At 43.6% G+C, this 24,497-nt stretch overlaps 1 protein-coding gene across 6 annotated transcripts in view; it reads right to left on the bottom strand.

Moving 5' to 3' along the window:
* STRBP (spermatid perinuclear RNA binding protein) overlaps positions 1–24,497 on the bottom strand; it is an 88,554-nt gene that overhangs the window by 40,643 nt on the left and 23,414 nt on the right. For 5 of the 6 annotated variants that reach the window (XM_050926244.1, XM_050926247.1, XM_050926248.1 and 2 more), the window contains exon 2: positions 467–649. In XM_050926244.1, coding sequence (XP_050782201.1) covers positions 467–469 — 3 coding nt within the window. In that variant the 5' untranslated portion in view covers positions 470–649. Of the gene's footprint in view, positions 1–466; positions 650–20,317; positions 20,337–24,497 lie in introns of those variants that run through there. The other variant, XM_050926246.1, reaches the window with a different exon arrangement.

The following is a 24,497-nucleotide window of genomic DNA, read 5'->3' as shown; positions in this document are numbered from 1 at the left end:
CCCAATGGGTACGGGTTACATATGTATCATATCTATGCTATTAATAGATGCGCACAGAGCTCGGGCTTTTAATTTTTAACACTAAAATATAGAGAGAGCCAACATCTGATCTTGTGGGGAAGGGGTGGGTGGGGAATGTCAGTTTGTTATGCAATCTACAGTTCAAGGTCACCCACACTCAGCAACAGCTTGCTAATGCCAGTTTTATTAGAAAAGGTTATTTATGAGCATCCCCTTCATTTGTGTTTAATAATTCATGTGCTGCAGGCTCACAAGGCTCCATTCTCCAGTTAGAAAAAGCCCCAGCAATAAATCAAAGCCCATTTGCTTTGCTTAAACCACGTAGAGATATCTTTAATGCAGCAGAGTCAGAAAATCCTTCCACTCTTGTTTTAACAGATTCCATAACGGGCTAGGTGTGGAGAATAATTTTAATGCAGCCATATTAATGAAGACAGTTACCTACCATGGTTTGCTAGAGTCTCAGCTCCGCTCCCCCTCCCCCTTCTCCTTTTCCCTCCTCCTCGGTATCTTTGCTAGGCACTGTTTTTGCCTGACAGAACCTCCTCATAAGCCTCTCAAATCCCTTGCCAGCTCAAGAGTTCATACAGGCGAGATGTTCCGGGAGTCGCTTTCTGCAATACAACACCTGCAAAGACAGAGAGAGAAACAACTTGAAGAGAGAAGAAACCACATGCTAATTTTGATTGCTTTTCAAAGCAGCACATTAAACCAAGCCACTGATTAAAGCAGCAGGCTTCAAAAGGAGCCGGGAGGAAATCATCAATGCAGAACAAAAAGCAGATGTCTCTATACAAAGTAACTTTTTTTTTTGTTAAACATGCCCACATACATGTTACTGTTTTCCCATGCCATCCTCATCTGGGTTCATCAGCCGAGAAGAAACTGGCATTCAAAAGCTCTGACACCAGGCAGTTCTGAATTCCAGGGTGTTTAGTACAGTTGATATGAAGTCAGCTACAAAATTGGTGTGCCACTTTTATCCATAAATCACATTTTTGGACACTGAATTACTTTTCATTTATTATTTGTACTTCATTAGTGCCCCAAGACCCCGATCAGCATGATGGCCCCAAGCGTGCCAGGTGCTGTACAAATATATAGTAAGAAAGACTCCTTGCCACAAATAACTACAGGTTGACGTTTTCAAAGCAGGGCAGGGGATTTAGTCCCAATGTAATGGAAATTCATGGGGGAACGCATGGCTAAATCACCTAGTGCCACTCTGATCTCTGAGCTCCCAGCTGACACTGTCCATCTCTGTGCTGCTTTCCACAGCACCTTAAAGGCAAGAGAGCCCATGTACAGCAAGCCTTGGCAAAACTGGGGAATACCAGGCATTTCTCTTCTGAGCCCTGTTACAACAGAACGGGTATCCCTCTCTGCACATGAGAAAAGCCTTCGCTCGTGTCTGATATTTGAAGTGGCACGTGGTATTTCATGTCAGGGAAGACCAAAAGCCCAGGGGAGTTTCTCTCTTTGGTGGGGGTAGAGGTGGGGGATTGTAAATGGAGAAATCAGTCTCCAAAAGCGCACTGTTCGGAGCTGACAGGAAACTGCAGCAGGCTCAGAGAAGGGAAACACACAACAATCCAAGCTGGGCTCTGTTCTAGGCCATTCACACTCTCACACACTTGAAAGCTAGGGCCTGTGCACCCTGGGTGCAGAGCACTATGCGGAACCTTCATCACTGACACCTGCAATCTGGCTCATTTTCTGTTCTAGGCATATTGACAAAGCTAAAAAGAAAAACATTGAAATAAGAGTGCAAAGCTCCTTCCCTTATCCTGGAGCAACAGGCACCATATTGGAGGGCCATCACGATGCAACTGCAAATAAATGCTCAGCGAGGAGGAGGAGGACACAGTGATGGAGTAAGTACCACGTGACAGAAAGGAGCGTGTCTGAGTTCAGGGCGCACTATGGAACCCCAGTCCTTGCAAAGAATTCCCTCTTCCCTCTCATTCCATATACCACCACAGGAACTTTTCAGAGACATTTGCAGTCGGTTGAAAGCCAGTTGGTAAAATCCTGCCACCTGACATGTGCTCTCCTTTCCGTGTGTCTTTCGATCCTGCACATCAAACAATCCTGACATTGTTAAAGGTTAAGCCTGCTTTTGCCAACAGCATAGGGACTGGAGAAGTGACTTGAAAGCATAGTTGGTGCTTAACTACAGAGGTGTGACAAAATTATTAAAATGTTGTGCCCCGTATAGATTTGAACACAGCTAGAGAGGGAGCAATACAGTCCACTTCCCTGTGCCCCTATTTAAGGGGTGAAGCAGATTTACAGGACTAATAGCTTTGGGAGCAATTTGTTGTCTATAAAGATGTCCCTCCGAACTCCAGACTATGCACCTGGGATACAGCACAGTGTAACAACCAACCAACCAGCCAGTGAAAGAGTCTGGTACAGCCCCCTCTACCTCTCTTCTGGTTGAATATGGGGATGGGTTGAAGGAACATATAAATAATGAAGGGGTCAGTTGTGGTTACAGTAAACCGGGTTTTTTGGGGGGTGGGGGGAGAGGTAGGGTGGGACAGGTTCATAGGGAGAGAGATGGATTGAGATGAACCTTGAGGGACCTAGTTCCTCAAGTCCCACCAGAAAGACTGCATTGGCTGCTACCCTAACATGTGACGATAGCTGCCCTAAACTACTAGTGCTGCCAAGTGCACAAATCCCCCTGGAGAGGCTCACAGAAGCCAGGGCCTCTGCCAACAAAGGGCCCTAAAAGCTCAAACAGGGACAGAGCTTGGACAATAAGCACAGGTATATTTGCCTTTAGAAACAAATTAGAGTGCCCTATTTCCATGGCGGGGACAACAGGGAGCACTGCACAACCAGGCTAAGACTCCCTCTCCACTGATGCAGCCCCCTCATAGCACACACCCACGACCTGCTGCGCTCTCCGGCCTCAGAAAGTTCCAGTCCTGCCCTCCCACTGCAGGCTGAGATGCCAAAGCTGCCATTAAAATTCCAGTGGGAACTGGGGTCCAGACCCTGGGGCAGCTTTTAAAGTCTCAGACTTACTTTGCACAGACCCAATCCTTGCAAACGCTCCTATACGCAGAGAACTACTCACTTGTGCAGCCAACTGATGTCAATGGTCACCTCGCGTGAGCAGAGTTACACACATTTAAGTGACTGCCGATTGGGGCCCAGGGCAACAAGCCTTGGACTTGGTCTTCCAGGCATTCGTGCACCTTCTCCCACCTGGAGAACAGTTACTGAGGCCCCAGGACAGTGTTCCGGGTGTGGAAACAGAGCCCATTGTAGCCAAACTGCAAAATCCAAATTATCCTTTAAAATAATCCCCATTTCTCCCCTTTCCACACCGCCTTGTTCAGCCCCCAAATACTGCTCCCTCGCCCTTGGGCTAACAGGAAACACGTAAGCGCCACACTCTCCACCCAACCCTGTCAGCCAGGGCCCAGTCCGCAGCCTTCTGCCACTGCTCAGCACAGCTACTGTGCGTCAAACATTCTTCACCAGAGCAGCCAGCTGGCTTAAAAACAGGACAGGGAGTCTGGACTCCTGGTTCTAGTCACAGCTCTGACACTGGTTTTCATTTGGTCAAGCCGGCTCTGTGCCCGAGTGCCCCCTATCTGCAAAGCAGGGGTAATATGTCCCTACTTTGCAGGAGTGCTGGGTGGTTTCCAACAGGTGTCTCAAGCTTTTCCTCTGCCTGTTATTCATGGTCCCAGCCCACCAATCCATCCAGGACAAGTTCTCCCTTCAAACCACGAACTGGTTTCATGCTACTTTTTATCCTCATTTCTGCCTTTTGTATTTTCCAGCCTTCCTTCCTCCTACAAGCACCAGGTGGAAATTCTCTCTCGGATCAAGAGCATGAGGTGGAAGGCCTCTATCTGGATTTAGCAAATGTGCCCATCACCACAGTCTTTAGACATCAAGCTATGCTCCATCCTGGACTCCTGTCCAGGACTGCTATAACGTGCAGTTTATAGGTGACAACACACTGAAAGCAGACGAATGGAAATGGCTGACTGAGCAAATACTGATGCTTCACTAAATTGCTGGGCGGACGGTCCGACTATCTAGAGGCCAAGCCTGCAATCCACCTCTTGAGCTCCAAGAACAAATGTACCTCAGGGTGCAATTCCGCAGGCACTGAGCTCTTTTCTGTATACTCTGAAAACCTGAAATAGCTTGAAAGCAAATGTTTACAGCTGTGACCAGGGCTAATTTCTCTCTGCTGCACAGTGGACGAGCTATGCAGCATCAACATCTTTCAATGCTATCCTTGAGAGGGGCAGAACAATGCAGCTTTTCAGAGAGGCTCCGGGTTTCATTAACAAGCAAAACAAGTCAGGCAAGAGTCATCATTAATCCCTGCCCTTTTCCCCAAAAGTGAGCAATTGAGGTCTGGGGACATGGCTGTACTGTGCTCCAATTAGGGAGGGCGTTACAGATGACAGCATCTTCATCAATATTATTCAGGAAGAAGAAGAAAAATCACCACACAATTCTAGCTGGAGCTGTTCTGCAGTGTTCTTTCAAATTATTAATTGCCCAACCATACTTCTCAGAAGTGTCAACACAAAAAAACAACACAACAACAACAAAAACCTGACCTTAATGCAGTTCAGACCCGGGAGAGAACGTTTAATAAAACCATTAAACAGAATGGAGCCTGCTTTCTAAAAACTCAGATGCTACTTTAAGAACAAGGCACAGAGTGGAAAATAAACAGAAGACAAACAGCCCCAGCCATCTGGATTGAGCGCTAAGGCCTCTGCTTATTACCAGGCCCATCAGAAGGGATTCAGAGAAACGGACTGCAATCTTTCTAATCCAGCAGCTTTGTTCTGCCACTAACTCACTACAGACCATCTATGCTAGGACCAGCCCCCAACTGAGACAGCTCCATCCATGGCTGCAGCACTAAGGGACAGAGGCTGCCCGTTGCAGCAGCACTAGCTGAGAGAGGACAGTTGGTGTTGCTAAGGGGTGGCCTAAAGGACATGATGGTAAAAGCCGCTTGTGCCTGGGCTACAACACAGCTAGCACCACCACAGCTTGCAATGAATTTTCCAGGAAAAGCCTCTACGATAAACAAAGCCATGAGTGACCTTGGGAAAGTCCCTTACCGTCTCTGTGCCTCACTCCCCACCTGTAAAATGGGCATACTACTACCTCACCTCACCAGGGCCAGGTGAGGAGGATTGATGTGATTTTTTTAATCCTCAGACAGCAGGCACTATAGCAATGTGAAGTGTTATTACACACCAGCACTAAACTGTCTCCACAGCAGGTCTGGGAATAACCAGAACTCCGATGTTTAAAAAAACACCGTCTCTCAACAGAAGAAAAACACATCAGGAAACGGGCTTCTGAGGCTCATCTTAATCGCAATGTAACCAATTTAGCAATGGCTGCAGCATGGCCACAGAGGGCCCAGAAATGTTTCCATTAAACACCCCATCTTTCACAAGGAACTTTTGGCATGGGCATGAGATGAGTGAAGGAAAGAGTTTGATATGTCGCCTTAATAATGGGGTTTATTCCTGCAGCTGTCAGTGGTGCTTCCTGGACTTAAAGATGCTCATTTAAATAGTTTTGGACATACCAACATGCAGCCCTTCAGCTGTCTTTAGATACTTCTGATTGGCAAGGTGGCAGACAGGAGCAACAGGTCTGCAAACTCCACATGGGCTGAAATTAACAAGGCAGCTGAGACTCCATTTCCCCCTTAGAAAAGGGAGCCTTGGATACCTGTTACCAACCCAGCAGCACAGAGCAGCGCCTTGCACAGAGAAATGCTGCTGGAATAACTGGGGAACGGAAACAGGATCACAGGACATTGAACTCTTTAGTCATCTAAATCCCCACTTCTCTGCTGCTCGGGCATCTGGCCAGGCTGTCGGAAGAGTCCAGGGTCCATGACAACTACTTCAATGCTACAGCAAGACTGAACAAGCCAGCAATGTTTTTCTGGGACACTAAAACACCCTCTGCCCTTCTAATCTTTCCTTCAGTCCAGCATCAGCACGTGAGGCACTGTAGCGTAAACAGCAGGTTGAAGGGCAACACAAATAATCCTGAGACATCTGAGTTCGCCTCAGAGTTGAGAGCACGGGTACTGGGGAGAGAACTAGTGCTGCGGAGAGTAGGAAGGAACGGTCCCAAAGTAGGATGGGATTTGCAGGGTAGGATCAGACCCAGCAGCAAAAAAATGCTGCAGTTTATTCAGCATACAAGAAAAAAAGTTATGTTCAGTGAAATTAAGGAGGATGGTTAATATCAAAATAAGAGTCCTGGAGCTTTAATTGCTAGTTAGTTTTAATTTCTGCTCTGCATGCAAAAGGCAGGTGATTTTTCATCATAACACACACAACGCTGCTTGGATCAGGAAAGAAGTATAATTCTGCAGTATAATTTTATTTCTGGCTTTCTGCCAAGAGTCTTTCTGGCAGCATCTACCACAGTGGGAAACTGTGTATCTGGGTCAGGAAAGACAAGTTGCTTTTCAGAACAGCTCAATACATTTGGCAGAATTGCTGATATTATAATTGAACTCTTTCAGCAACTCTTTTTATGATGCATCAAGACACCAATCAAAACAAGATCCGCAGCACTGATTAGTGTCAAAATAACTGACGGAGAAATAGCAAAATAGTTTTTCCTGGTTTTAAAAGCATCAACATGCTGAGAGGAATAACAACAATTCAGCAGGTTTCATTATGGGAAAATGTTCAGACTAGTTCTGACCCTTCTCTTCTGCGGATGTTTAAGTTTTTAAGTCCTAATTCCTAAAAGAATGGCACAGAAATTCTGGTTTCTCCCTTCTACAACAGCATGCAAAAGCAGAAATCCCTCCCACCCTGGGTATGTCTGCACTGCAATTAAAAACCTGTGGCTGGCCCATGCCAGCTGACTTGGGCTTGTGCTAAAGGGCTGTTTAATTGCAGTGTGGACATTTGGGCTTGGGCTGGAGTCTGGGTTCAAGGACCCTGCAAAGTGGGAGGGTCCCAGAGCTGGGAACGGGCAACAGGGGATGGATCACTTGATGATTACCTGCTCTGTTCATTCCCTCTGAAGCTCCTGGCATTGGCCACTGTCAGAAGACACGATACTGGGCTAGATTGACCTTTGGTCTGATCCAGTATGGCCATTATGTTCTTAGCTGCCCAAGCCCTATACACCACAGTTAAACAGCCCCTTAGCCAGACCTCTGCGATCCTGAATCAGCTGGCACAGGCCAGCTGTGGGTTTTTAATTACAATGTGGACACACCCTCTGACACATGAGCATTCTGAAAGGAAATGCAATTATAGCACAGGGATGCACCACTGACTGGTAAAATTCCTGCTGCTCCCAATAACATGCCGAGAGTCAACTAAGTTAGTAAAGTCATGCAAGTTTATTTTCCAAGGATGAAATTTCTCTTGCTTGCTTCCCACCCAAAGGAGATTTTGGGGGGGGCGGGGCGCGGTGGGGGGAGGGAGTGGTTAAATGCCATTTCTCTCTCTCCCAGCCCCCACCCCCATTTGTGTGAACAGACTGTGATAAAACAAAAAATTGTTTCTTTCTGACCTCCAAAGCCCCAGTGCAGACTATGCCTTGTATCTGCTTGAAGAAAATCTTAAGTTGGAGACTTCTGAAGCTTCACAGAACATGCTCAGCACACAAGTTCCAAATAACTTTTTAACATATGAAAGCACAGGTCATACACAGGGCCGGCGCTACCATTTAGGCAGCCTAGGCAATCGCCTAGGGCGCCAGAATAAATGGTGGGCGCCATTTTGCTGGAGGGGGCAGCAGGCGTCTCTGGTGGAGCTGCCGCAGTGGTGCCTGCGGAGGGTCTGGTGCTCTGCGGCTCCGGTGGAGCCGCCGCAGTCATGCCTGCGAACGGTCGGCTGCTCGCGTGGCTCCGGTGGACCTCCCGCAGGCACGACTGCAGGAGCTCCACCAGAGCCGCGGAGCACCGGACCCTCCGCAGGCACTCTCCGGCACCTCCACCGAAGCCGCGGGACCAGCGCGCGGGGCGGCGAAATTGCTGTCCGCCTAGAGCGCTCAAACCGCTAGCGCGGTCCTGGACATACACAGTACTTGGAACGATGCACAGTGCATCAGAGCATTTACACCAATGGTCATATTTTTAAACACAAAAGCAGTGCATTTAATTGACTCTCTGGATCTCACCTTTCCCTTCTGAAGACGAAGAACACTGCCTCAACGCTCACAAAATTTCATGTATCACTTTTTATTTTAAAACAATTTTACAGTTGAGATTTTAACGTAAGTGTGAGGAAATTCAAAGATAAGGTTTGCATATCATCCACAGGTTAGCTACTTTGCATCTATAACCCAACTCAGGGATGAGCTGGTCCCAATTTGACAATACAGGTTCTCTCAATAATCAGGAACATACAGATAAGCCAAATCCACCCTATGTGTAAGTGTATATTGCACCAATAGCAAAAGCATTATAGATTTTAATAGGGCTGAAATAAACAGATTTCTATAGAAATGTAATAGGATTTCTACAGAAATTACTCTAAAGTCCATCAGAATTTAACAAGGACAGTATTCTTTTTATAGGTTTCTAAGCATCCTAAAGAAATCTATGGAAGAAAATTGTCTATCAAATTCTATAGGAGACCTTTAAAAACAAATGTATGAGAAAGTAATCTTTCTACAGACTATGTTAGACACTTACCTGGCCCCTGTTACCACAGTATCCAAGTGCCTCAGTCTAATATATTTATCCTCAATAACACTGAAGTGAATTCGGGCAGTGCTATTATCCCCACTGTGCTGGTGGGAAACTGAGACAGAGAGACTAAGTGACTTTCCCAAGGTCATATAGAGAGGCTGTGGTAAACCAGGGAATAGAAAATTGAGTCCCAGGCTAACACTCAAAGCCACTGGACCACCCTTCCCCTATGGGACTTTCCCATAAAGGGAGAAGCAAGAGCTAAATCAGGTTAAGGTACCCAACCTCCAGGCAAGACCAACAGTTCCCCTATACATTCGCAAATAACGCTTTCCTCTTCCAAAGTTATAATTAAAAGAGGTGTACATTTGGCAGTGTACGCTGCAGTAAATACTCCTCACTATTATGTAAGGGACCAAGGGTTGGCTGTTACCAAGTCACCTAGGTGTTACAGCCAGCACAAAAGACTCCTAGAGAAGCAGCGAACACTGCCGAGGCAACGATTACATTCTCCCTCTACAGCCTGGACACTGGCGTCACTGCCTTTTATTGCCCATTCCCGATGCATAAAGTGGTTGAGGCTCATCGCCTCTCCTGCAGGGCAACAAAGCATAACAACGTTCTGATATGGAAGGGGCAGGAGGAAGCGAGATGAAAATGAAGACAATGTGGAAATACAGGAGCAGTCACTGCAGCTCTGGGGCAACAAGCAGAGCAACAATATACATACACACAAACATGTTTTCCGTTCATACTGCCCCTTCCAACAATGACAGACTGGCTATTTGCAGGCATAACCTGAATATCTAGAGTTATAATAGTAGATACTAAACTTTTTTTTTTTTTTGGAAGAGAGATATATTCTCCTGCTTTGGGATTTAACCAGATCTCTATTATGGCTTAGGAGATTTCCCAAAGGGTGGACTCTGCCCACTAAGGGGTGTTTCTTGCACTTTGTCTGAAGTACCTAGTCCTCGCCACTGTCAGACAGACTACTGGACTAGATGAACTATAGGTCTGATCCACTTTGCCAAGCCTATGTTCTTACTAAAGCTGGTTGAAAATCTGGAAAATGTTCAGGGCAGAGGTTTTAGTTGAAAATCTAATTATTTTTCACAGAAAACTCAAAATTCCGGAGTTTTCAGCCAGCTATAGTGCCTATGGATCTCAAAGCACTTTACTAATAACTATTTAGGCTTCCTTAACGCCTCCAGCACTAGGTTCCTTTAAGGAGATACTCAGACTCATTAGTCACCTTTTAAAATCATAACCATGATTTCTGTGCCTCATTTTGTAAACTGGAATATTTGAGGCACAGAAGTCATGGTCATGGTTTTCAAAAGTGACTAGTGAGTCTGGGTACCTCCAATTTTGGGCTCCCTCTTTGCGCATCTTTAAGGAGCCTGACTTTCAGTGGGTGGGAATTTAGCACTTTCTGAAAATCAGGGCTCTTTAGGGACACTCAATTTGGGCCCTGAAAAACTGAAACACACAAAAATCACTGGGTGGTTTAGAAAAATCTATGCCTATCTCAAAACACCAATGCTGTGTTTTGGCCACACAACCATCAACCCTTACAGCCTGGACTTCAACCAGATGCAATTTGCAACAGCTGAGAGATCAAATCCAAAGAAATGTAAGATTATTATAAATACTAGCAGAAATGTAATTACCATAGCACTGTGATGCTTGTTATGGCAAACCTTACACCTGCCACAAACACTGCAATTCAAGAGGACTCAGGACTAAGGTAACAATAAATTACTCCGAGTATGTGATTAATGAATGAAATTAACCAGTTTACATTACTAGCTTTATCAAAATCTTAGCTTCCTCCTGCCCCTGAAAACAGAAAGTTTAACTGACTACTGCCTCTGGTCTTCAGAACAAGAAATGGAATGGTCTCAGCTCAGTCTTAAAGGCATTCCAAATATCAGCCTTAGCTAGATTCTTAGACCCATCACCATGGTATCTCAGCACCCGCATTACATACAACCCTACACATCAGTGACAACTAACACTGAGACTCGCTGTCAAACCACCATGAAAGTCCATTCAGGTCTAAGGGAGGATGCCTAGGGCTGAGACTGAAGACAGACCAAGCAGGGTGAAGGAATTAAAAACTTGCTACTGACTCTTAAGTGACAAGTGGATAAATAAAAGGAGCTCAGTGTGCAAGGCTGCCTCCTTCAAGTCTTTACAGGCCCATGAAAGAGAACTCTCTATAGGGCTAACTAAACACAACAGAAAGCAGAACGTGTAAGTGACGTAAAACACTTTTGGGCAGGGGCTTGTCTTATTATGGTCTCTAACGCACACATTAGGCACTACATAAATAATTAGTAACAAAGGATATTGTTCACTTATGGTTTAAGTAGAAAACTCATTATCAAACTATGAATATATTCACCAATAATTTAAAAGCAACTTCTAGCTTCCAACATCCTAAAGTGTGAGTTCCTGCTTTTCTATACAACATGTACTAAGAAAACCTGGAGTAATTTCAGAACACACATCTGTCTGTGGCCTCAGGAAGTGAGGTATTAATTATGAAACCACTAACATCCAAAATGAACTGTTCTGAGATCCACAGGCTTGTTAGACATCATTTACTGCAGAAGATTATTCACTAGAAGCATTATATTATACCTAAATGGCTTTGGAAATAGAGCTGTAATAAATGTGATGATGCTACAGGAGCAAGACCTGCTTTTATTTATAGTTTTCACACTTATCAACCCATTGGGCAAAATTTTATAAGGCAGCAACATGAAAATATAGCAGAAAGATGTTGCCAAAAACCCCAATTTTTCAATTTAATTCCAAAATTCTTTTTGGATTACTAGGGATGTGGCTTTTTCAGTCACATGCAAAATTTCAAAGACAATTTTTCCTTTATTATTGTACATGAGGCATACAACTGTATTTGCAACTAAATCAAAAGGTACCAATATGCTCCAAGCTAAATCAGAATATGGGCATCTCTGACAGAATAAAACAAACTACATATAGCTTTTTGGTTTGCTCAACAATCAAAAACTGGTCAATGTCTAATGGGGGAGAGTATGTGTGTGTGAGAGAGAGATTAAACCCTTACAAAGGGGGGGCATGCCAGGTGCTTCTAACATCAAACACCATCCCCACCACCCCGAATGCCTAAAAAAAAATCTGCCCACAGATAAAGTGGTTATCAAAATTCAGCTCTTAGATTACAGGCTCCTCAGGTAACAATTAACATGTGGAACTCATTGTTACAAACAATCATTGAGGCCAAGTACTTAGTAGGACTACACTTTTCTATGGCTATTAAGACCATCCACACTTCCATTAGACAAGATTGATTGACTGATTTGTATAAGAGATACAATTCCTCAGGCTTTAGGGGCATAAGCCAACTTGTAACGGTCAGTGGTTGGAGGAAGTTCCCCAATGGTCAGGTTATTTCATGAAGATCCGCTGCAGGATTCTCTTGCCCCCTCCTCCAAAGCATCAAGTACTGACCCTGACAGAGACTAGAAAGACCAGTGGAGTGAGCTGGGTGTGGCAATTCCGATACAATAAAAACACAGCTGATCCAAATTATTTACAACTACAACTAGCCGTATATTTAGCACAGAATGGAATGCAACTGCCCCTTCATTAACAAGGCTGCAAAACTGCTGAACAGTTTCTGCACCAGCCTCACACCCGGACATAACACAGAAAGGTGGGCTGTACTCACTTGGATGCAGCAGCTCTAAGGATGGGTAGGTGTTAACCAAACTCAGGCCAAATCCTGAGAAGAGGGGTGAGGAGCGAGCAGGAAGTAGAAGAGAAAATGCCAAACAAATCAGAGGTGGTTTTCTTTATTTAAGAGATCAGGGCCTACTCCAAACGCCACTGAAGTCAATAGATTCCCACTAATTCCAATGGGCTTGGGATCAGGCCCCCTTTGTTTTGGGCACTCTGCTGAATTGTCTATTATGACCCTGAGGCATAATGCAGTTGTGTTTTATTCACCAAATTCCTGAAATGTATTTAGTTAAACATGCTATGCACGCTTCCTATTACATTAACCCCTAAAAGACACTCGTCAAGTTCTTCAGCATCAAAATAAAAGTGTTTAATTAACTTTACCAGTTGTCCCATGCTCTAGGTCTCACTTTAATCATTCCACCTGATCTACTGCATTTAAAATAAATGTAGATTAAATCTTTCAGGTGTAAACAAGACATAAAATTGCCCTAAAAGAAAAAACCCAATCCTTGAGAGGATGGGAAGGACTGGCCAACTGTACCATAAAAATAAACCAGGTCTGTACACAAAATCCAACAGCTTCAAGTTATGGCCCCTGAAAAGCAGAGGAAGGGAAGGATATTTAACTTAAGTGCTGCCTATGACCTGGCACCAACTGCTCCAGCCACTAATACTAAGGACACCAGAGGTCAATGAGGTGCAGCAGGAAAGCGGCAAACAGAACCCATGTGGCATATTGCAGTACTCTTTATGGCTCGTGCTAGCACACACTCTGCTATGAATAATAAAATGTAAATACTCTGATTCAGCCACAGATTTGGGATCTCAGTTCTTCTGTGTTGCTCCCAAATAAAGAAAAGTTAAACCTTGCTTTCAGTTACCAATGTATATTTGTATATGTGAAAAGTTTAAATTACAAAACCACAGTTTATTATTTTTTCAAGCCATCACTTAATCTTAGAAACAGAAATCTAAGCAGCTGTTTCCCCTCTAAATTACCTTCCTGCTGGCCCTGGAGACAATATTTGAAGTTGGCATTTTTAATATTGCAAATCCACACTGGTTACTTTGCACACCTTTGCCTTTCAGGCAGTTTAAACATTAATGAGCCTTCACTTACATGCATTTTCTAGCATGTCGGTCTCCCTGCCTCAGTGGTTTTGTGCATTTTTTTAAACAAAGGGATAAGATTAAAAGGGAAGCTAAGGCTCTGTGTCCATTTGTCAAAGAACCTAAAGCAGGCCACTAGATTCTGCAAAAACTGTATAGAGAGTCCTACTACATTCTTCATTCATAGTATACACCTGCCACTGGACCCATTTGTGTTCTGTTCCAATAGGGTTACTGAATGCAAGTAGGGGCAGCTGCTTCCCTCCTGTTTAAATAGTGATTTTAACAAAGAACATCTTGCTAAGAACACTAGGATATTAAAAGCTTGTTTAAGCCTTGTGAAGCCTTCTGGTTGGGAACATGGAACACAAACAATCTTGCAGATCCTCTTACTGTATGCCCTCAGTCCTGTAGCTATTGTTGGCTCTAAGACTGGCAAAAGTGAACATGTGTACCATAAATTCCTCATGTTTTTGGCTTTGGGCAAACAAGGCTTTATGCTTCAGTTAACAAAGGGGCCTGTTAAAATGTAGGGATGAATCATGAAACTATTCACACAACTGTTATCTGCGTGGCCCTGAAGGAGACCTGGGGTAGATTCTCTCAATCTTAACTAACGCATAGATACTGGAATTGAATGCAACTTAGAAAAGGCACAGAAGGGCTAAATGCAGACTCTATATACACCTCTACCCTGCTATAATGCCACTCGATATAACGCGGTAAAGCAGCACTCAGGGGGATGGGGAGGGTGTCTGCGCACTCTAGTGGAGCAAAGCAAGTTCAATGTAACGCGGTTTCACCTATAACGTGGTAAGATTTTTTGGCTCCCGAGGACAGCGTTATATCAAGGTAGAGGTGTACTAGGATAAAGATGTTTTACACACAAACGTATTCCCAATTTATTTTCACTGCTTTAGGTGATGGGGAAAAGAGTGTGGGGGATACCAAGAGCATTCATGACATTACTAAACTGAGAGATAACAACAAGGAGGGTAGGGTTGCCAGGTGTCTGGTTTTCAACCTCAAAGTCTGGTCAAAAAGGAGACCTGGAAGTGTCTAGTTACATGGGGGGAAGGGATAGCTCAGTGGTTTGAGCGTTGGCCTGCTAAACCCAGGGTTGTGAGTTCAATCCTTGAGGGGGCCACCTAGGGATCTGGGGCAAAATCAGTAGCTGGTTCTGCTAGTGAAGGCAGGGAGCTGGACTCAATGACCTCTTGGGGTCCCTTCCAGCTCTATGAGACAGGTTTCTCTCCATGTATGTACTGACTGGACACCAAAAGGCTGATTACCTCGGGGAAGGGGAGAACCTAGCCATGGAGTCCTACTGGGGGGAGAGGATCATGCAATGAGGAAAGGGAAGGGGAAGAACAACAGGGGGAATTTTCAGAAATTAGAAAGCTGCCAACTCCAGAGGAAAGAGAAATATAAAGGGAGTTCAGCGATATCAGAAATAAGAAAAAGTTTGTTCATCACAGGAAAATGCACTGATACATCCGGGGAAATAATCTGAGAAGGTACACAAATGAGGAAGAAACCCAGAAAGCAATAATGCCCAGAAAAGATCTCCGAGATGAGAGTGGACCAACTGGAGACAGCAGCTGCATGTGGCAGTTGCAGCAAAGGCCTGGGACTCAGAAGGACTAGATTCTATTTCCTGCTGTGTGTGTAATCTTGGACTAGTTAATCAATGTCTCCATTTCCCTATATGTAAAAGGGCAATAATATCTGCTCACCTGTATGTACATAGCTTCAAGATATTCAAATGAAAGTTGCTATGTGAGTGCAAAATATTGTGAGTTTGCAGTGAAACATGGTTAAATAAATAAATAAATAAAAAGCCACTTCCGTTTGTGAGTACAGCACAGTCCAAAACATCACATCACATAGCAAGGAGAGACTAGTGCCCTCCTAAGCACCATATATGAGTTAGGCATTGTTATTGTTGCAGAATTGTATGTCTGTGTCTGCCTAAATACCAGAAAAAGACCAACAAGCTGAAGGGAGTTCACTGAAGAAGAAAAACACCAATTTTCAAATGACCTGGATGGAGGCTTTGAGGGAAAATTTTAAACGCTCAGGGTAAGAGCTTGGTGATAATAGCTCAGGGGGTCGAAGGAACAGGATAACCACAGCCCAGGGACTGGAAGTGAAGATTAAAGAAGGAGAAGAATCAAGGGTGGCACAAAGAATTAAGGATACTAATTTTGTGGCACACCTCAGGGAGGACTTTGGCTGTGGAACAATGTTCAGAGACAGACGCCCCAACATCTGGGACATTTAAAATGAGACCAGACTCAATATGACAGAATGCACTGTTGGGCATGCTGCTGAACTGGCTTGGGGGGTGGGGTGGATTAGCTTAATTTGAGGAATAACAGGCATTAGGGATAGTAAAATTCAGGATGAGGACCTAGGGGGAGGGAGATTAAGTCATCTCCCCAGCCCCCCAAGATAAATTTATTCTGAAGTTGCTACTGCCTAAAGGCCTCTGAGCACACCTGTAACCAGGGCCGGCTTCAGGTTTTTGTCGCCCCAAGCGGTGGTGGTGGGGGGAAGCGATCATGATAGCTCCACAGCGCTTTCTTCTTCGGCAACGGGTCCCTAGATCCCTCTCGGAGGGAAGGACCTGCCACCGAATTGCCCGACGTGCCGCCCCTTCCCATTGGCCGCCCCAAGCACCTGCTTGCTGAGCTGGTGCCAGCCCTGCCTGTAACTCCTGTGTGTCTTGCAATCAAGCTAGGTGAGTAGCATGGTGAACTTCTCTAGTCTAGACAAAGCCTCTATGGCCGTTTCCCCATTTGGAAGAAAGAAACTATAATGCTAATGGGGGTCAGCTGAACGTGTGCAAAGTGCGTTCGAGGATGTAAAGTGCTACACGAACGTGATGTTATTTAGCCTGCTCTAGTTTACAACCAAGCAGTGCTATTAATCCCCTACATATTATTAATTCAGTTAAGCGAGAGAAAAACCTTTTGACTAAAATCTCATTTACAGCCTCGTCACAAGGGATTCCCCACAAAACACAGAGCGTGTTCTTAGCACAGACTGCAGTTCTTAACAATTGTTAGCATAGCTAGAGAAAACCTGGGATAGGTGCTTTTTAATATATTTAATTCTGATTTGTATAAATAAATGTGTTTAGCATCACAGCACGGACAAGAGCAGCAGAAGTAAACTATTACTGCCCTTCACCCCAGAGTTGCATTTCGTCAGGGGAAGAGGGACTGCCATCCTCACACTCCAGGCAGGCTGGGTCTATGCAGGAACAGGGAGGATTCTGTGAGGGGGTCTCCACCACCCTCAACAGAAGGTGAGCTATTCAATCTGGTGATGGGTTTGGGGTTCTCCCCAGCTCTAACAGCTGCTTCTTACTCTGCAGGAGGCTGCCTGCAGGGGCACAGCATTGGTTAGGCTCGCATCACACTTCTGCGTCCAAGAGGGAGAGAAATGCAGTATAATGATGAACGCTCAGGTGGAAATCACCCCATGACTCCAGGAGCTGGGCCCTTAGCAAGGACCTCTGCCTTGATTCAGCCCTGCGGCCACTGCAGTCATCGTGTTCAGCACCGGTCTCTCTGGCCTCTCTGATGAGGCTGCCACCACTGCAGTAAGCTGCTTAAAAATAAAGAACTCATGAGCAATGGCATAACCAGCCAGCAGGACTATAAGCAACCTGAGATCCCATGTGTGTGGGACACCACCAGCTCACCCTGCCTGTTGGCTGGGTCTCAGCAGAGCCTGGGTGAGCCCTTGGCTTTTTCCTCTCTGAAGTATTTCAGAGCTTTTCTAAACATTGAGAAAATTAGTAACTAAGGCTGTGATTTTCAAAGCTACTTAAGGAACCTAAATGCCCAGTTCCCATTTGTTTGTGCTCAAATTCCTAAAGCAGTTTGGGAAATCTCAGTCTAAACCCTTTGCTGTCACACTTCCATTAGCTGCAGCAGACAATCCAGGGAGAATTTTGGTTTTGCGGCTCATTGCACAACCCATCAAATACATCGTCATGCCGAAGGCAAGGAGGGGATTCTGAGCAAACGCCGTCCAGACTCAGACCCCACAGTGTAGGAATCTAGACAGAGATCTGATCAAATGGGAAAACTAGATAAACCACCTGCAATTTTAACCATTAAATACAATTCATTTTTGCTACCCTCTAACAGCTTCAAGATGTACTTTAACCTTTTCCTGCTTTGTAGATTAGTGGCTCTCAACCTTTCCAGATGACTGTACCCATTACAGGAGTTTGACTTGTCTTGCATACCCCAAGTTTCACTTCACTTAAAAACTACTTGCTTATAAAATCAGACAAAAATACAAAAGTCTCATAGCACACTATTACTGACAAATTGCTGACTCTCTCATTTTACCATATAATTATAAAATAAATCGATTAGAATATAAATATTTTACTTACATTTCAGTGTATAGTATATAGAGCAGTATAATCAAGTCACTGTTTGTATGAAATCTTAGTTTGTACTGACTTCACTAGTGTTTTTTACGAAGCCTATTGTAAACTAGGCAAAAATCTAGAAGAGCTGATGTACCCCCTGGAAGACCTTCGAGTACCTCCAGGGGTATACGTACCCCTGGTTGAGAACCACTATTGTAGAATATCTCTCGGATATTCTGCCAAGAACTTAAACTCCAGCTCAGCGGAAAAACTGAATCTTTGCATCAGCAGGTCCTGGAATCAATGCTACAGAGGCATGCGTCTCAGTCTCGAATTGGATAGTAAGGCACTCTGGATGGAGTTCTATCTAGTGTGTAATGGTTAGAGGAGCGTGTTGAAATTCCATTTGCTAGGATGAAATATATGCCAGACAGCTTGAATGCAAGTTGAAACATGCTGATTATGCATTAACTTTCAGAAAAGGACCCCTATTATTGCTTTTCCCTTCCTTCTGCTGCCTTGCTCAAGTTGTCTGGATGCATCTGTACAACTCTGTCATTTAGGAAGAGCCTGGAGTAATTCAGTGTCAAAGTCAGTCTCTCCCTACTGCACTGGAGCATAAAGATATTACCCCTCTGCGTGATTATTAAATTATTGCTAAAGACAAACAGCGTTGAATGGAATTTGCTTTGTGATCTTCACCTCTAAGCAGTGCCTTACATCAGACTCTGAAGAGCAGATTAACCAAGGCCATGCTATTCCAGAACTAGCTATACCAAGAATTGCTGCAAAAAGGCAGGCAGGATTTTCAGAAGAGACTAGCAATTTTGGGTGCCCAAGACCTCAAACAGGCGATTTTCAGCACTTCCTCAAAGTCAGAATCCCTTTTTAGGCACCCGAAATCATGATCACTTTTGAAAGTGTTCTTCCAAGAGACCCCTAAAAAAACAAACAAAAAAAAGAAGCAATGAAGCCATGCTTTCTGGACCCCTTTTTAAATCGTAAGGAGTACTGAGGGTCTCTTCCCACAAATACATCTATGATCGAGGACATGTGCCAATCCTGGAATCTGACAGGCTGCTGCTGTTTGAAATAACATCACTCACATCACTGTAACATTTCCAGAGAGAGCTCTTTATGGCCATCCAGCCGGGATAAGTCTGCTTCTAATATGTCTGAGATTGATATTCCACTGCAATTAGAACCATCCTCTAAAACCTAGGGAGAAAGCCACGCTGGCTAAAGCACCAGTCAATGAAGACATGCTGATAAGCCCAGTGCATTTCATTTGTCAAAACACTTCCCACAGGCGGCTGCCCAAGGAAGCAACATGCTAGGATCCTCTCAGCTGTAAACTATCCACTAGAAGGGTCAGTCAGCTAAATGACTGTAAATGCACAAACAACTGTAACCACGGAAGAGTGGGGCACTGCATTCTCCTCTTTCAAAATTATCTTCCATTCTTCTCCCATGTGTTACTGCATTCCCTAGCCTTTATTTTCCATCCCTTTCCCTCCCCCTCCCAGATCCAATCCTCTTCTTTACTTCATTTCTTGCCACTACCAATCTCCAGACTTGTCTTATTTTTTAGACTGTTTCCCAGCACATTTAGAGTTCAGCGCCTTGTCAGATAACACTATAGCTGAAGTATCTGAAACTGAACACTACACACTGTTTAAGCTACCATCTCAGGCCTGCGGCAGAAGAGGAAAACCTCCTGTATTTCCATAGTGCTGCAGCTGGTACTTGACGGTCTCATGAGAACGGAGGAGCAGAATGTTGCCTGTTGGCAAATGCATGTTGTTACCCAACATCATTGCTCTGATATCGACAGTAAACAGCAAGGCTGTCAATGAACTACCAGCAGCTTTGAGTGGTTCTAACTCACTACACTGCAGAGCACCTTCCCAACTTGCTGATGGCCCTCAAAAGACACAGCATTAAGTCACAGGGGAGAACAAATTTTCCAGTTAGAAGTACACCTGTAGTGTAATTAACACACCTCTTCTAACAGGCTGACACAAAGTTGGTTCTAATAAACCATTCCAGAAAAAAAGAAGAAAAAAGGGGTGTTAGTTAACATACCACTGTTTCTAAAAATACAGCATCTTCCAGTACCACAGGGCTCCTAGCCAGTTAGTCTGCAACAATAGCTGGGACATTAAGATTGTATTATAGGAACATCAGAATTCCGAGGCTGGGCCAGGCCAGGAGCCGATCTAGTTCAGCACAGCGTCTCTGCCCGGACGCTCCAGTGGAAGTGTCGTTCCCATCCCCCACGACCCCGATTAAGTTCTGTTCTCAGTGGACTATTGATCGTATTACATACACGTGAGCTAACCCAAGAAAAAGTTTTTGATTTAATTTACTTGCGTATTTTCATATGAAGTGCAGCCATGATGTCCTCTCTGAAAGTGAAAAGCTACAGCTGGCCAGCACTTCAGAACACAGCTGAAGAAAGTTCAGTCAAACTACATTAGCCACTAAACATTTGTCAGGGGTGTCTTCAGCACTTGTGATTAAGAAATCATGTTAAAATGTGGTTGCATGTTTACAAGCTCCAGTAAAAGAGGGCCTGCCCTCCCAGTTCTCTGAATACCCCTGACAATATTTTTAAAATATATTAAATTGATAAAGGAAGACCAACATCTTCTCGCCTCAACAGATCTAACCTGAGTGTGCTGACGCACACGTGCAGTGATCAAAACTGAGCCATTACCTCTCTACCCCATTTTCCCACAGCTCTGCTGGGCTAAGGAGCAAAACTGTTAACCAAGTTTCTTTTGCAGGATCTATTACTAATGGTGATTCTTCGCTTTTAGAACACAAGCTGAGGTTGCAAGGGAGAGAATGTTGTTATAGTTGGAAATTGAGCCAATTTTATAAGGAACTTCTTGGGAGAAAAGACAATGAACCCAAAAAAGCTATTTTTACAGAGTATAAAAGCAGCTGAGAAAAAAAAATCTTGCTATATACTTTTTATATTTTTAAAATACACAGACATCCATAGTTTGTATTACCAGTTCATTTTTGCTAATCACAGACTCCATATCTTCTTTGGCAGATCTTTCTATTGTTGAATTGGCCTTGCACTCAAGAAAAATTATGTCCAATCTAATTATTTTCCTCATGCATTTCTAATTATGCCCTCTTGTTTTTGGACTTTTCACCACTGTCAAACTGCTACTTAGCCTTTGTAATATCTCAAGTTGCTGGTGACAGCTCCTTCTCAGCTTTGACTCTCTCTAAATTGCACACACGTAGAGGAGCTCATCCCTATTGTGTCACTCTTGCCCATAGATGCAAAATAATTTTGCTTTTTTTCATTCATGCCTTTATGGACGTTATCAAGATTATGCCCAACTCTGGAAACACAGGTGTACACTAGCAAGCTGTTATACATTTCACCATATCAGAGGAACAGTGTGATATTACACATACGAAGTGCACTAACAGTATTATTAAAAAAATCTCAGCAACAAATTAAAAGGACACCATCAACTCACAAGGAAAATCGCAATTTTTTTTTTACCTACTATTGTTACACATACAATCTGAGATTATTATTAAAGATTGGATTAAAATCAATTAGTTTACTCTGGACACTTAACACCACTTAGTGTCTAATCGGTTGAACTGTTTGCCCTGGTAACACAGGGCTCACCTACTGCAACAGAGGACAGAGAACCCTTTTTAAAAAAAATAGGAAAATGTGATTGTAAAGCCACAAAACAGCAGCAGAATGACTCAGAGGACAGGTGCAACACCTGAAACCACTAACTTTTTTATTTTTTTTTTTAAATAAAAAGCTTTTTCTGTGGTTGAGGGCATGCTTTGTGCGTTAAGGATTGGCAACAGGATATGGAGCATTTTCCTCTCCGTTAGAAACTTTGGTCAACTTAAAATTAGTGCCATCTGTTCAGCAGCCTATATAAGCCAATGCCCATGTCACAAAACCATCCCCACAATTGGCAAGCTAATTACAGGGGGCAAAACTGAATGCGACATGGACATTGAACAACTCCCCAACCCCTAGAAGTGGTCTACCCAGGGTACACCTGCAGAGGGGACACGCATGCTTTACGGGCTAAGCTGTGCGTCATTGTGTGGTAAGATATCATTCACCAGTGCTGTCGGTATAGCCCCTTCCATCAATATTAAAATAAAAATAATTACTAAAATAGAAACTTGTGTGTTAGTGAGCAGCAATGCATTTGCCAAGATAAAGAAAACAAGAACACGCTTCAGGAACAACATTTGCTATTGTTTCTTGTCTCCCCCTGAGACAGACACTGCAGGTTGCCTTGAGCGCTGAAAGGATGCCAGCTGTCACTGTACTCTAGCTTTTCTAGAGACCTTCCTTCTCATCTGTACAGCACTATTGCAAGTAAGAATTCGGCCTTCCCATAATGGCATCTGTTAAGCCCTGCCCTTTAAACTGCATATCTAAAAATGGGCAGCAAGACGTTCAATACCTAACTGAACACTATTTTTCTTTAAAGTTATATCTCGGTGGATTTGCATTGAGAGAATACACTAAAGGAAATGAAAAAGCGATTGTAAACGTTTTACAGTTTTTTAATCATTTCCTTTAAAAAAAAGAATTCAATGAACAGGTTTTAGTTTGGAGCTTTTTCCCCTGAAGCATTTGCAACCCAAACAGGGCAGCACTGGCATTAGTGTATAAGAACCAGAAAGTGAAACTGACTAGTTTCACTTCACTGAGGAAAATGCAAAAAAGGAAAGGAACAGCATGAACGAGTAAGTGGATTTGATTTTTAATATGCTGTTCCATTGCTCCATGTTATTTCTTTTAACCGAGGTAAGGAATTAGGCTTTTTTTAAATCTGGCATTGCCCTTTTAAATAGCAAACAAAAATATTTAACATTTATCATCAGAGTATGATCTTGAATATGGGGCATTTTCTCAAAAGCAAAAAATATATATATATCTCCATCCATTTGGGATATACTAAGATACCTGGATCCAGACAGAGAAGTTCTCAGGTAAGTTATAGGCACTGAAAGCAGAAGATCTGCAAGATACCAGAGGCTTTCACATTCCCATACACCCAAGACTACCAGTGTTTTCGAAATAATGCTTTTTACAGGCACTCATATGTTACTGTTTTATGTTTTCTAAAAGCTGCAAATTAGGAGACGGAGGTTGTCTGCTGTAATTCTAGCCATATCATGTCCTATTAGCCTAAAAAACAACTAAGACCATGCCATTAACATATGGCTTAATGAAAATGCAACAAATTCCAGGTAGCTATGTGTTGAGAACTAAGTTTACACACTGGCTGGGTTTCCTCTTCTTGGAATCTCTCCATCAGAATCCTAGGCAAGTGGAGGAAATAGAAATCTGGGGAGCTTTATGGGGAGGGAAAAGGTGCATAATTTATTGTCTCCACAGAAAGAACTGCACAGCTCTCTTGCCAGCACTCACTCCACAGCTATATTAATCCACAAAGCCTGGTTAATTTCTGAGAGTAGTTGTGGGGAGTTTCTAACTCTAGGGAAGGAGACAAATGTAAAACCACAAGGATGGGGTCAGAGATTGAAGAAAATCTTGCCTAGCAGAGTAGGCAGGTGACACAAACAGTCCATCTGTGGAAGAAATTAGCATTCCTCCTAGCCTTCCCAGGGCTGTCTCTGTAGCCCAACAGTCTAGAGCAGAATAATATTTTTAACACTAATGAATAATAAATTGAATGAAACATCCCACAGAACAAAGGAGTTTACACACTGATGAGAGCAGCTAGGAAACTACTTCTCCATCTGCTGGTAAGGAGACAGACAGCATTACCCAGTGCTCTAACTGCCATACAGCAGGAGAATGTCTTTTCCAGGTTGAATGGTGCAGGGAGGGGCAGGAGGGACCCAACATCCACCACCTGTGAAATCACTTATATTTTGAGTGTAACTTGAAACATTAACTAGCCTTCACTCGAGGGCAAAAAATGTACAGCTCAGCTCTGATATTTTATTCCAAGCACACATGTGGTTGATTGAATGTTGCTTTATATATGTACAGGTTCTGCAGATTCTGCATAGTATCCAAAATAATGCATTTAACCATGCTGTCACAACACCACAAATACTCTCTTTTGTGGAGATGGTGCTGCTTCAGAATGAAATCTGTGGTATGCACAACAAAAGGTAGACCAAGAATTTTACTAAGAGGGGAGGCAACCCATTTTAGAGAGTCAGGTGAACTGGGAATGTCCCCGACTCTGATAATTCCTGTCAATATGCATCAGACAATCTCAGAGCACTTTACAAACATTAAGCCTCAACCCCCTGAGATAAGTGTAAATCTGCCTTTATATACAAGAAAAAAACATTGTTAAGTAACTTGCCCAAGGTTGCACTGTGAGTCAGAGGTAAAACTGGGGAAAAGCCAATTACTCCTTAGTGTTATCCCACACTCTAAACTCTGGAGCATGATCCCTCCCCAGTCCAACCTTTCAGTACATTAATTAGACTTTTCCAGTTCCGTTTGGAACAGACTCTACTTTAAAATAATAATATATTTTTTAAAAAGCA

Source organism: Gopherus flavomarginatus, chromosome 17, assembly GCF_025201925.1.
Source record: "Gopherus flavomarginatus isolate rGopFla2 chromosome 17, rGopFla2.mat.asm, whole genome shotgun sequence".
NCBI classification, from domain to species: domain Eukaryota; kingdom Metazoa; phylum Chordata; order Testudines; family Testudinidae; genus Gopherus; species Gopherus flavomarginatus.
The sequence above is the reverse complement of the archived record's forward strand: the minus strand, read 5'-3'. Positions and strand labels throughout refer to the sequence as shown.